Below are 13,087 nucleotides of genomic sequence, written 5' to 3'. Positions count from 1 at the left end.
AGAGTCTTCCTAGCCATCTCGCTGGTGGTGGGGGTTGGGGCAGTTTGCAGGGTGAGATCTTCTGTCTCTGGCTCAAATAACAGGACAGTTGACAGTGCTCACTGAACCTGGTATCTGGGGATTCAAAGTCTTGCTTGTGGCTCTTTAACCACTGTTAAGTTCTTTAACCACTGAGCAATCTCCCAGCCCCAAATATTTCTTAATTTTCTACTACTACTACTACTACTAATTTTTATTATTAATAATAATAATTCTTGCTATTTTCATTGAAACCATGAAAATAAATCCCCTAATTAGAAAACATCATTGACCATCAAAAAGTCTTCCAGATAGTTCTAATAAGTCCTTATGGGACAGGAAGTTTAATATCCGTAGTAAGTGATTTCAGCATTGTTTTCCCCAGCTACCTCTCCTGAGCTCAGAAGCCTGCTCGAGCCTTGATACATGCTGGTCTCCTGTCAGCTGTGCCTTCTGCTGTCAGGTGTGCCTGTCACCAGCCACCTCCTGCTTATGCTTTGCTGTTTCTAATCTGTCATGCAACGAATCAGATGGCCAGAGCTGTTAGGACTACTTGTAAATTAAAAGCCACGTTCTGAGAGACAGCCAGAGACCTTCCTTTCCAAAGAGCACTGAGCAGTCTTTGGCAGCTGCCCCCTCTCTTCTCCAAGCTTTTCTTATCTAGCCCCTGCTGGATGGTTGCAGGACACTGGCTTCCATCTGCAAGAAGTGGTCCTTGTGATATACAGTGAGGGACACATCAGAATTCAGGACCAGACCTGTGTCCCCATGCAGGGGTGACACCCTGGCAGCTGCCTTAGCCACAGAGGCTGTCTCAAGTCTGTCTCTTCACTAGTGAAATGAGTACAGCACTCCCAAGCCACCATGGTCAGCAAGGTCGATTGAACTAAGAATGAGCTGCTATGAAGACAATATTTTTTATGTGCATGAATGATGTATTTGTTCACGCATATGTATACATATGTACATGTACTGATGTGTGTGGCGTGGCTATCTGGAGCTGACTTGGGGTTTCTTCCATGATTGTTCTCCACAGTTTTGGGAGGCACACATGCCAAGGCATGTACCTGGACTATAGAGGACAACTTGTACTTTGATCTTTCTTCTACCATATAGGTCATATGATTGAAATCAAGGCATCAGCTTGGCTGCTAGCTTGTTTGTGTGTCTGTTTGTCTGTTTCCCACTGAGCCATCTTAATGTCTATTCATTGTATCATTGAGACAGAGTCTCACTGAACTTGGAATGCACTCATTTGTTTTGGCTGGCTGACCAATAAGCCCCTGGGATCTTCCTCTCTCTACCTCTCCAGACATATACTGCCCTCTATACTTCTTACATGGGCTCTGGAAACAGAACCCGAACCCTCATGCTTATGAAACAGATACCTAACAGTATCTGTTAAGAACAACCATTTGGCTCACAGGTATACTATCCACAGCTGCCTGATTCTGTGAATACAGTTTTATTAAAACACAGCCTTGTCTGTGCTTTAAATATTCTATACAGCTCCTCTGGAGGGCAGGTTCAGAAATCACAGGAGAAATCATGAGGCCCCCAAGCTAAATATTTACAGTTCAGCCCTGTGCTAAGGACTACTGAACCATCCCATCAAGAAATATTTTATCTTTCAGCAAATGGGATTTTATGCCCCCCCACACACACAAATAATTAAGTAGCCCAATATAGACTATGTTCTAACAGTACCACGAGCTGAGCAGAAAACATTGAGGAATAAAAATAACCATTACATTAGCAGCACATAAGAAATTCAATGTATAGGTTTCTGCCCTGCAAAGCTGTTACTGTAAACACGGAAGCCCCCAGAAACACACCAAACTTAACGTCTAAAAGGAATAATTAGCTCAGAGCAAAAAATTATTTCTGGTGCGCATGCAGGGGAAGAATGGGAAATGCATTACGCCTATTGTGTCAGCCATGCAGCAGCGAGGCCCAGAGTCCTCAGTGCCAAACACGCTGTGGGAGCACAAATATTAATCAAAATGACATCTCCAATTTTTCCCCTTCCTAATCAGGCCTAAACATCACGGGACATCCAGCAGATCAATAAGTAAAACTGGAAGCTCTCAGCACTCGATGCTTTAGCTCTGCCCTCAGCCAGGACAAGAGCCTTCCGTGCTAACCAACAATCCCTTGTGTTGGTCATCCATGAGGTGAGCATGCCCACCTTTGACCCAAGAGCATCACCCAGACATGCATCCAACCATGCCACCTGTCCCAGAAAGAAAGACAGCACACAGTTTCCGCATGAAAGCGGCACGGCAGTGTAGCTCTAGAATATGTCTTTTCTTTCCGGGCCCTTTTCCTTGATTTCCTATCCCACTGATACTCGCTATTTCCCCCTACTCTGGGCTTTGGAGGTGTGCGGGTGCTGGGAAATGTCTGACTCACTTCTGTCGATTGATTCCTTCTTTGTGTGTAGAGGAGGCTGAATACGGGAACAAAGAACACATCCAGCCATGTGTTTCAAACCCCGTTGAGTGAATTGCACAGCCACAGGCAAGGGGACAAAGGCCCAGAAAAACTCCGAGAGTAGAAAAGGCATTGTCCTCCCTCTGAGAAGGCACCACCAGCTTCAGGACCCTGTGGGATATGTGGAACAGAAAACTCAGGGCCGCTTACAGCCGGGCAGCAGCGAGGTAAGAGAGATTGAAGCTGAGAACTCAGGCCCCCAGCCACTGAGGCCCAGCAACATTACTTACTACTCATCCACAATTCGCTAGCTCATTTAGCTATGGGCTAGGCGCATCCGTGAGCAGGATTATTCTATTTCTTAGGCTCCTCTTAAACGGTTTTGGTCTTAGCCAGGATTTTCTGCTTCCTAACATCATGAAAATACACATGAAAAAAAAGAAAATCTTTCTGACTCCAGATTTTTTTTTCTCATTTTAGTAGAAGAAGAAGAAATTATAAGTATGATAAAGAAGATGGTACCACCTTAGCCCAGCCTGATTGTCAGCTTGGGAAGAAAAAGATGCCCTTTAAATGTTAAGCAAATGGGGCTGAAGAGATGGCTCAGATGTTAGGAGCCCTGCCTGCTCTTCCAGAGGACCTGGGTTTGATTCTCAGCACTCCATGGCAGCTCAAAACCTTGTATAAGACTAGTTCCATAGGCTCTGACATCCACAGACATGTGGTAGTACACTGATGTATATGAAGGCAAAATACTCATATTCATAAAACTAAATATATAAATATATATATATATATGCAAAAACAAAGGAAACCCTTAACCCCACCCCCAAAACAAGGAATAAGGAATTAAAGACAACACTCCAGAAAACTGATACCAGGCACAAGGCTAAACGAAATGAAGTAAACTTAGTTTAAAGGAAGTCAGAGGTCCTGATGGTCATTAGAATTGAACTTGGAAAAAGTGAGAAACATGTCACCCATATGAAAACTCAGATAAAGATATAAGTAACACTACTTAGATTGAGTTGTATTTTTAGCAATACCAACACAGGTAAATAACCTCATTCAGAACAAACACTCCACAGGTTCATTTGGCAGGAAATTATTTGATATATTTGATATTGATTATATGCTGTAATTTGACACAACAATGCTTCTATAGAAACAGTGTTCATAGCCAATTCTAGGAGACACATGAGTTCTAATATGTTCCGTCAGTGACGGCCACACACTGATCATTGTCCATCAGACAGCACAGACCAACTGTTCCTACCTCCTGTATCCATCCTGTCCCATGCTCAGTGAGACTGATGCTGAGAACCAGATCTTTACCTCTGACGTCTAGTGGGATTAAATAAGGAAGGTGATTGTAAGGGGATGACTTCAGTGCTCTTTCTCCTTGCACCTTGCATGTCTGGTTAGAGCATCCTCTGGACTTCCTGGTTTTCAGTTGAATTCCATTTTTTTTTCTACTTCAGTTATCAGGGCAGGAAGAGAGAGAGAGAGAGAGAGAGAGAGAGAGAGAGAGAGAGAGAGAGAGAGAGAGAGGGGAGAGAGAAGAGAAGAGAAGAGAGAAGAGAGAAGAAGAGAGAAGAGAGAAGAGAGAAGAGAGAAGAGAGAAGAGAGAAGAGAGAAGAGATCCCTGATGGTGCCACACCCACGTGATAGGGGAACTCATCTCTCACTCCCTCATTCCCAGCCTGCTCCCTCACCCATCTCACACATTTGAAAATATTCCCTTTGTGAATTTCTCCTCATTTGATAAGTATGAGTTGAATTCATCTTCCTGCTAGAACTATGATTGGAATATAATACAGGCATCTGTTTATTGACATGCGACCGTGTATCACAGTAAGAAGCTAGAGAGAATTTATAGCATGTATGTTATGATAGTGAGGTAGAAGTGTTTGTTTCAGCATATGTAGTAGAACCATGAACCTTTGTAAGTGACAATATCATTTGTTCTCAACTTTATTATCTATGAAAATTAGGTTTGGTCACCAAGTATCCACACTGAAATGTAAAAACTTTATACAAGTAAGTACTTGTGTTTTACAGGCAAGGGCTTGACAAGGGGAGTTCAAATGTGCTATAGTCTGTGGTGATGATGATGATGGCTTAGTTAATATTACTAATGACTTACTGATGTTTTTCCAATATAAGAGATATTATCTGATATAATCCCGTATGGTTATATCTACTCCACAGACAAGTGAACTGACTTGCAGGCAAGCCATGTCATTTGCCCATGGCCATAAAGTTCTTCCCTAACAGATCCTGGAGGCAGTCAATGCTTTAGAGTCTCTTCTACCCACCATATTTAACTATCTCTCAGATCCATAGATTACACACAGATTTTTAAAATTTTCCAAATTTGAGTTGAAAAGATGGCTCAGTAGTTCAGAGCATTGGCTGCTCTTGCAGAGGGCCTGATTACAATTTCCAGCATCCATGTGGTAGCTTACAACTATACCTTCAACCCCTGGGAATATAATGCCCTCCTCTGGCCTCCTCCAGCACTAAGCACACAATATGCACAAGCATATACATAGAGAGAAAACTGCAATTACTTTGGCAAAGTATAAGTCCGAACTACATTAGGAACTACCCAGTTTGTAAACAACACCCAACACAAACCACCACGGTTTGATCAATAATAGCAGTACAGTAGATTCTTTCCGGGCCCTTTTCCTTGATTTCCTATCCCACTGATACCAAGAGACCCCCCTCTAACACATAGTCAGTAATTACACCTCCCTTATTTGGTATGTTCCCAGACCTTTCTGAAATGTATTATTCTGTCTTCAGACCTCTAATCAAACTTGAAAGGAAAAAAGAAAACCCCTTCAGCGTTCCAAACCCACAAGCTCTATGGTGCAGAATCAAAAAAGTTCAGTTGAACTGCTTAGTCTTCAGTTTCCCTGACTCAAGTTTTGTTGGAGTTTTTATAATTAATTATATTCCATTATTACTGATCATCAATTAGCTCAAAATGTTGCTGAGTTGGTGACTATGCTGAAGAAGGCAGAATTTAATGATAATTTGAGACCAGTAGGACACTAAATTTCTCTCTTGTTAATAATTAAAGTAGATAACTTATGTTTTTATTTATAGCTTCCAGAAATATCCGGCTCATTCCTGAGCGCTGCCCTGTCAGCTAATCATCAGCTGGTCAGGATCTGACTTAGGCCACTGTGTTTTATTTCCTATACTTCCACTGAAGCTATAAATGTAGCCCAAACCAAAAGGTAATACAACTGAGGTCATTGCTGAGTGAGTTGTAGAACTTTCCTTCTAGACAAAAGCGTGCACACCACAGACAAAGTAAAAACGGTGTTCACCTTTCTGCTTACCTGTTTCAATTTCCCAGATGTAGACAGAGTCATCTGTACAACCAACAATGAGAAAGTTCTCGACTGGATGCCATCTGATCATCCTCACAGGGAAAAGGTGCTTCCGAGCACGCAAGAGGCACCGTCTCCCTTCCAGGTGAAGGAGAGTCACGGAATGGTCACCACACACACAGCAGAGGATCTGACCATCACTTCGCTGTAGAGACACAATAGGCTTACTTAAGTGAGAAGTCCCATGCTACCTTGATGAGGGAGTTAACACTCCCTGCACAGTTCTGCCCGGGCTAGTTACAGGAGTGCATTTCTGCATTGCACAGAACGTCGTGGGACAATTATGGATCAACTGTAGACACAGAGCAGAGTTTAAGCTCACCAACCCAACAGAAAGGTCAGGCTGAAGTGAAGGGGAAAGGGAGCAGCCAGATCCTCTTGTAAGATAGAGAAAGGTTCCATTACTCAGCAAATTCAGCAGGCAGTGCTGATGTCGGAAACAGCACAAAACACAATAAACCCCAGAACTCATTTGTCACCACAAAAAGAAGCTATTTGTGGACACAAACTTAGGCCCAAGGGTATTGAGAGCTGAGATTTTCCACTTAAAGCCTCAAAATGTGATTTGGTGCAGTTCCCAGAACTCCAGATTCTAATCCAAACAGGAAACTTAGTGTAGACACAATCTAAAACAGGGCAGCATTAGATGTTCCTGCTGAAGGTGTTCCCTCAAATACGCAAGGACATAAGGAGGTTCATAGAATGGCACTCCTAAAGATGGTTGCTAAGGTCATCAGTGGTCAGCTTTACCACCCAACCAACCTAGGCAACTAATAAATAAAATGAAAAAAAAATAAACAATTTTAATAAGTGACCCAGGGTAGAGTAATAAAGGACACCTTTCCAGCATGCACATAGCCCCAAACTCAATCTTTAGCACCATATACAGGACTTCTGAGCCAACTAGAATGACAGCTCAAGGGGAACTGATGGTTAATCACTCTGTGGGGCTTTGGACAGCACGGTTTTTTTTCCCAATTCTAAGGAGACTAAAGAAATCCTAAGGAGAAAAAATAATCACAAAATAGTAGTTGTGATACAGATGGAGCCTAGACTTCAGAATGGGTCAGGTGTCATGGCTCTCCAGACACTCTATCTTGTAAAGCACAGTATATTCCACAGCTTCTAGAATATCTGGCTCCAGGTTATGGAGAAAAACACACACATGCACAAACAAACATACCCAGACATGCAAACATATGCACACACAGGCACACGTTTACACATATACAACACACACATGCACCACATACACAAACACACACATACCACACCATATACACAAACCCAGCACAGACACACACACACACACACACACCACATACTATACATACACAGTCATAAGAATGCAAATCATATGACCATGAGTGAGCCTACATTATATGACCCACACCAGCTCAATCCAACACTGAATCCTAAACTCTTGAAGATGAAATAACTAATAGAAAAAGAGATGGAGTATGTGTGTTGGGGGGGGGGATATAGAATAACCTATAAGAGTAGGAGAGAGCCTTGGAATAAAATATATTTGACAATATTCCAGCTGTCCACATGGAAGTTTCCAGAGCAGCATATCAGCGTTTAACCCTTTGTGACCGAGAAACATGTTTAATGTCTTATCACCAAAATACAGAATCAGTTTCTCCAAGTTTACCTCTGTGGAGATGATTTTATAAGCCAATGTAACTTAGCAAGAACCTTGACACATACTTTTCCCTCTACTATCTGGCTCACATTTTAACATTTAACTCTTTGTGAACTGGACTTAAGTTAACATATCACGAGAAGATAGGAGCTATCACAATGTCATTTCTCCTAACAAGGTAGATGGCGTTCATAAATCTAACATTTACCAAATGCTCACTCAGTACTCACTAAGGAAATAAAAGTTACATCTGTATTTATATATTCCTAATTCTTTGACTTGTTTTTGCATAATCTTTGAATTTACTTTAAAATTCCATACTAAAAATTAAGACAGAACTAGGGATGAAAAAAAAACAACTATGACTCTGTGGGTAACTAACAGAATTTTTATAAAGCTATAAGTGGCCAAATAATTTACTTTAAAAACATCATTTGTGTGACCCATTATAGTAAAACTAAAATTCACATTGCAAAGTTAAGGGCAAACTTGGCAGAAGTAGCTGGCTAACTATGGGCCGACCGCGTGAATATTTGTTCTTTGTCTTTGGTTTGATTACTTCTGGGAACACAGGCTTTGTTGCCGTTTGCTTGTTTATATCACGTGCTGGTCTCCACTCTTCCTGTTCACTTACCTTCAAGGTCTCTGGTGACATCAATAGTCTTGTTACTGGACCAGCTTCCAAAAAGAACGTGTGCAGAATTTCCTCGGTAAAAATATCCCAGAGGATCACATAGGAGCCTCGGTCCCCAGACACCATCCAACTTTGGTCTAACTTTGAAGCAAGACTGTGAGGGTAAAGTAATGAAGTCACACTCTGGTGATGGCCTCTGAGAAGGGTGTGGCACGGGGAATCTGGAAAGTGGTCAGACACCAAACAGCACAGTTATTTTTCAGGTCATGCATTTTTAACATAGACACAGCTGGCCGAGAAGATTATCGAGCAGCCTAAGTAAAATCATCTCACAAAGCAAACGTTCTCATCAGAAGCTGGACAAAGCTTTAAGTGAGGCAGAAAGCTCAGTTGTTCAAGTCTTCTGTTTGCTGATGGCTGTTGACATTCTACAACATGAGGGGACCAGTCACACGCTCCCTCTTCACGTAGACAGCCAAGTTAAATTTAACAGAAAAGAAAAACAAATGTCACAGGACGTTTTGCTACAAAAGATGTTTGAAATGATCAAGTTCTACCTCTTTTTCATTGTTTACAGGTAAAGTATCCCAGGCTGGAATAGGTCATTCAACTCCTTGTGTCAAAAGATGGCCACAGTGTTTAATCTTAGCTTCTTGAGGAATCGTCCCCTTTACCTGTAAATCAATCTCTTTCTACATGTGCTGCCACAGACATGGACACATCGATCCTTTTGCTCCTTTCTTCTGACTCACACATTCTAAGTACCTCTGTAAGATACAGGAAATAGCCACTACCCTTGCTTGGGACAGACTGTTGAGTGAAATGAATATATTCTCAGCACATGCCTGGCACCTGAGAAAAATGTTCACACTTGGCCATGTGAATACCTGGGCACATGGCCTTTCAGACACTATCTGAAGTAGAACTGATCCTACTGGTAACCTGCTTCTCATGCCTCTGGCCCCTGCTGCTCCCTCCACAGCTATCTACATTCTCCCCATTAGAGAAGACCATTTGCCAGTCTTTTTATTCAAACTGAAAAGGAATCTCCAAGTTCGTTTATTGTGCTTTGTTTCCTTTTCTGGCCTCAGCAAGCAAAAATGAATGTCAGCTCAGAAGCTGTCTGTCAAGTGTAAATTTCTGTTTATTTTCTTGATATTAGGATAAGTTGGTCCAGATTAAAATGTCTACAGTCACCATTTTCTCTGACTTTTCATGGCAGCTGTTTACCTACTTATTATCTCTTCCAGCATCCTTGCCGGTTACTGCTCAGCTGTCAATCACAGAATCAGTGAGTAGGTAAAGTGTGCTGAAAAATCAGAACAGGGACTGGAAGAGGATGCTAGAATTGAAAAAGATGATTATGAAAAAGGAAAACAAAACAAAACATGGAAATTTAGGATGTATAAAGCCCTAGGTTTGATCCCCAGCACTGTAGGGGGAGAAAATAGAAGCTTATTTGTAAGATTTCAGAGTGAAATGCTTATCTAGCATGTATGAGGCCCTAAGTAGAACACCCACCCACCCTCCAACCCCCCACAAAAGAAAAAACAAAACAAGACCCAAAAGCATACAATTTTAACTATATATTCTAAAATCTCCATACCCTTCTATCTTCCCTCCCCTTATGACAACTCATTGTATGACACTTGTCACAATGCAGAGATGAATAAGAACACAGACTTCATTAATAAGGCAATACAAATAAATACAGGAAGATGCCATTGAATTCCTCATTAGTAAAGATTTAAATGTTTAAAAATGTAAAAGGTAGTCAATATTTAGGAGAACACTTGTGATTTCACAGATTATTATTGGATATTCTTGTATATACTGAGATAAGTCCTTTATAAGAGCATTTAGATAGCTTAATTTCCAAAATCAAAATCACAAACTAATATTGATGTAGTCATTCCAGGATAATCAATTCCAAATCTTCCATAGTAGCTAAAGGCTGGAAAACCTAAGCACTGTAAACAGAAAGGTTTTCAACTTAAATTTTGATTATTATCTGTTATTTAAAATGACATATGAATTTACATATTATGAATAATGAGTGAGCACCAAAACTATCTTATAAAAATAATAAGTTAGCATGGCACTGATTTCACTAATGTAATTAAACATTGCACACAGTGTGCTGGGGTGTGTGTGTGTGTGTGTGTGTGTGCTCACACATCCACATAGACACATACATAGACACACATACAGTTTCAGGAAGTACAGAAACGACTATGCACAGTGGCCTTTGGTAAAAGCTAACGCTGAAATTAAAGTAGGGAGCGAGACTTCTGGTGGAACAATACAACTCTCTGATTGAGTCTTCACAAATCCCACGTACATGCTTAATTTGGTATTAAATCATGCAGAAATTTACCTGCAAATGCCAGCAAAGGTCTGAGGCCTCTGAATCATGTTTGTATAGTTCATAGAAGATCAGATAGATTAGGTGAATAGGGAGAAGAAAAATTCAGTCACCTTTCAGTAAAGAATCCCCTTCTAGAAGTCCAGCTTTGGCAGCATTCAAGGCCTTAGTGATGAAAATGGTCCCATCCTCACAGCCACAGATGAGCTTATCAAGATTTGGAATGTACTCTGATGAGGTGATGGTAGCTGTCATTCCCACCTCATCTCTGGACCCAGAGAAATGGTCTGTGATGCTCTGTGACACCATTTGATGCTTATCGAAGTTATCCTGAAGAGTCCAGGTGGTAGTTATTGGTATTTCTGAAAGGAACATGTGTACAGGGAAAAATTGGTTTATTTATTCACAATCGATATGAAAACTATGTAAAGATGTCATTTCTTTAAAAGTATGAGCCCAGTGTGAAAGTTCAGTCCCATTCAGAACATAGATAGAAAGATAGATAGATAGATAGATAGATAGATAGATAGATAGATAGATAGATAGATAGATAGATCGAGATATAGAGATATCTTAAGATGTTAAACTAAAGTTCATTTGAATTATGTTGGTTATATTTGTGCATTAGATCTACAAACTTTAATTATATCTGTTTCGGTATTGGTGTCTGTACAAGTTACTTCTCAGAAAACAAGATTAGAAACCAAAACTGTTGGGACTAAACTGATGGCTCAGCAGCTAAGAGCATGCATTGCTCTCCTAGAGGACCCAAGTTCAGTCCCCAGGACCCACATTTAGTAACTCTCAACTCCCTGTAACCTGAGCTCCAGGGAGGCTCAGACACCAATGGCTTCTGTGGGAACCTGCACTAATGTGTGCATGTTCACAACAAACACATACACATAATTAAAAATAAATGAAAAGAAATGGAAAGTGGCAAGCTGGGCATAGAGGGGCACACTTTTAATCTCGGTATTTGGGAGGAAGAAGCAGACAGATCTCTATGAGTTTGAGTTCAAAGCCAGCTTGTCTAATGAAACACAAAAGAGATGGGGGAGGGGAAACACAACTGTCTTACCTCTAGGGGAACCGTCAAACTTAGATATGGGGACATCTGGGATATGCCACAATGTTATTCTCCCCGAGACTTCACCTGAGAAAAGCACCTTGTAAAATGGCTCTTTCCGTTCATTCATGTAGCCCATGACGAAATGCAGGCTCTGCAAAACAAACCATGAGCCCGGCATAGGTCATCATTAATGTCCTGATCCCTGGGAAGACAGAAGGAAGACTGCCGGACTGAACCAAACCTTTTTAAACTATTTGGCACCGCTTCAAAAATGTCAAGTAAATTAAACAAAATAATCTGTGATTTAAAGGTAAAAGAAAACAAAGCCTATATTAAATATGCAAAATGAGATCACGGGCTAAGCTCTAGAGAGTGAGTTGCTACAAGTATCTAACCTTGTGTGTGTGTGTGTGTGTGTGTGTGTGTGTGTGTGTACTGCACACATTCCTTCATAAAAGCCTTACCAGTAAGTTCTGGGTGCATGTTTAGTTAAAAAAAAAAATCTCATCAGTAAAAAACCTCCAATGCTATGAGTTTGTGCTGTCATGGTCTTTAACTCACATGTGAAGAAAGCTAGAAAAAGGGCTTGGATTAACCATGGTAATGGACCATGGAGACAGCAATGGGCCTTGAGTGTAAGAATCTGAATCAAAATCCTGTGTGCTCATGATGATACTATGCACCAAACATGCCTATTACAGTGAAAATAGCACCAGTTAACATGCATATATACATATGTGTGTATGTACATACACATATATATATTCATACATGTAGTTCTTGGTATCCTTTTCCAGAACTATTAACCAGCTATTGGTTCTAAGAATTCATAATCAGACCTATTATAAGATTAAACCACCCAAGTTTCAAACCTTGGAACTAATCTCTCCAAATGTCAGTTTCAAAATGGCCTCCTGGTGGCAGCTGAAGTCATGAGGCGTTGTGTACGCTTGTAAATGATAAAGTTGAAATGCCTCCTAGTAACCTCCACCATCTTTATTTTAGTTTGCACACACATGCCCACCTTGGATCTACAGCCTTCTTTCATGTCAGCTGAGACTTGCAGAGTATGAGGGTCTGTTTCAAAAGACACACAAACCCATCATCGGATAGGTTCACAGAAGGAGCCAATGAGAACTCTCAATGATGCTGTAATAACAGATGGAATTTCATGGTGGGACTCCGAACACTGACCCTGACCAGCGCCGTGTTACTACTGCAGAACACTCTTTTCTAGGTTTACTGTGATCAAAGTCTTAAAATTAGATTATTCTATTTATAGTTCACTAGCCTCTAGGTATTTCTTACACTTAAAATATGATGGGAGAGGCAGAAAAAAATGGATATCTAAAGAAGGATCATTGGAACATGAACCATCTGCCTTTGTGTTCATACCTGGAGAGAAAAAACTAGATAGCTTTCCATTTTAAAAAATTCATTTATTTTATGTGTATATATGTTCACCTGCATATATAGCTGTGTACCATGTGTGTACCCTGCCTGTGGAGTTACAGAT

At 40.8% G+C, this 13,087-nt stretch overlaps 1 protein-coding gene across 3 annotated transcripts in view; it reads right to left on the bottom strand.

Annotated features, from left to right (window-relative positions):
* Positions 1–13,087, bottom strand: part of Wdr72 (WD repeat domain 72) — a 168,825-nt gene that overhangs the window by 120,079 nt on the left and 35,659 nt on the right. For all 3 annotated transcript variants that reach the window (XM_085844786.1, XM_085844785.1, XM_085844787.1), the window contains exons 10-13: positions 11,581–11,722; positions 10,616–10,864; positions 8,138–8,358; positions 5,808–6,003 (exon numbers count right to left, since the gene is read on the bottom strand). In XM_085844786.1, coding sequence (XP_085700912.1) covers positions 5,808–6,003; positions 8,138–8,358; positions 10,616–10,864; positions 11,581–11,722 — 808 coding nt within the window. The remainder of the gene's footprint in view (positions 1–5,807; positions 6,004–8,137; positions 8,359–10,615; positions 10,865–11,580; positions 11,723–13,087) is intronic.

The sequence above is a fragment of the Mus caroli genome, unplaced genomic scaffold, assembly GCF_978045245.1.
Source record: "Mus caroli unplaced genomic scaffold, Mus_caroli_1 scaffold_11, whole genome shotgun sequence".
NCBI classification, from domain to species: Eukaryota; Metazoa; Chordata; class Mammalia; order Rodentia; family Muridae; genus Mus; species Mus caroli.
Note: the sequence above shows the minus strand (reverse complement) of the source record. Positions and strands in the feature narration are given on the sequence as shown.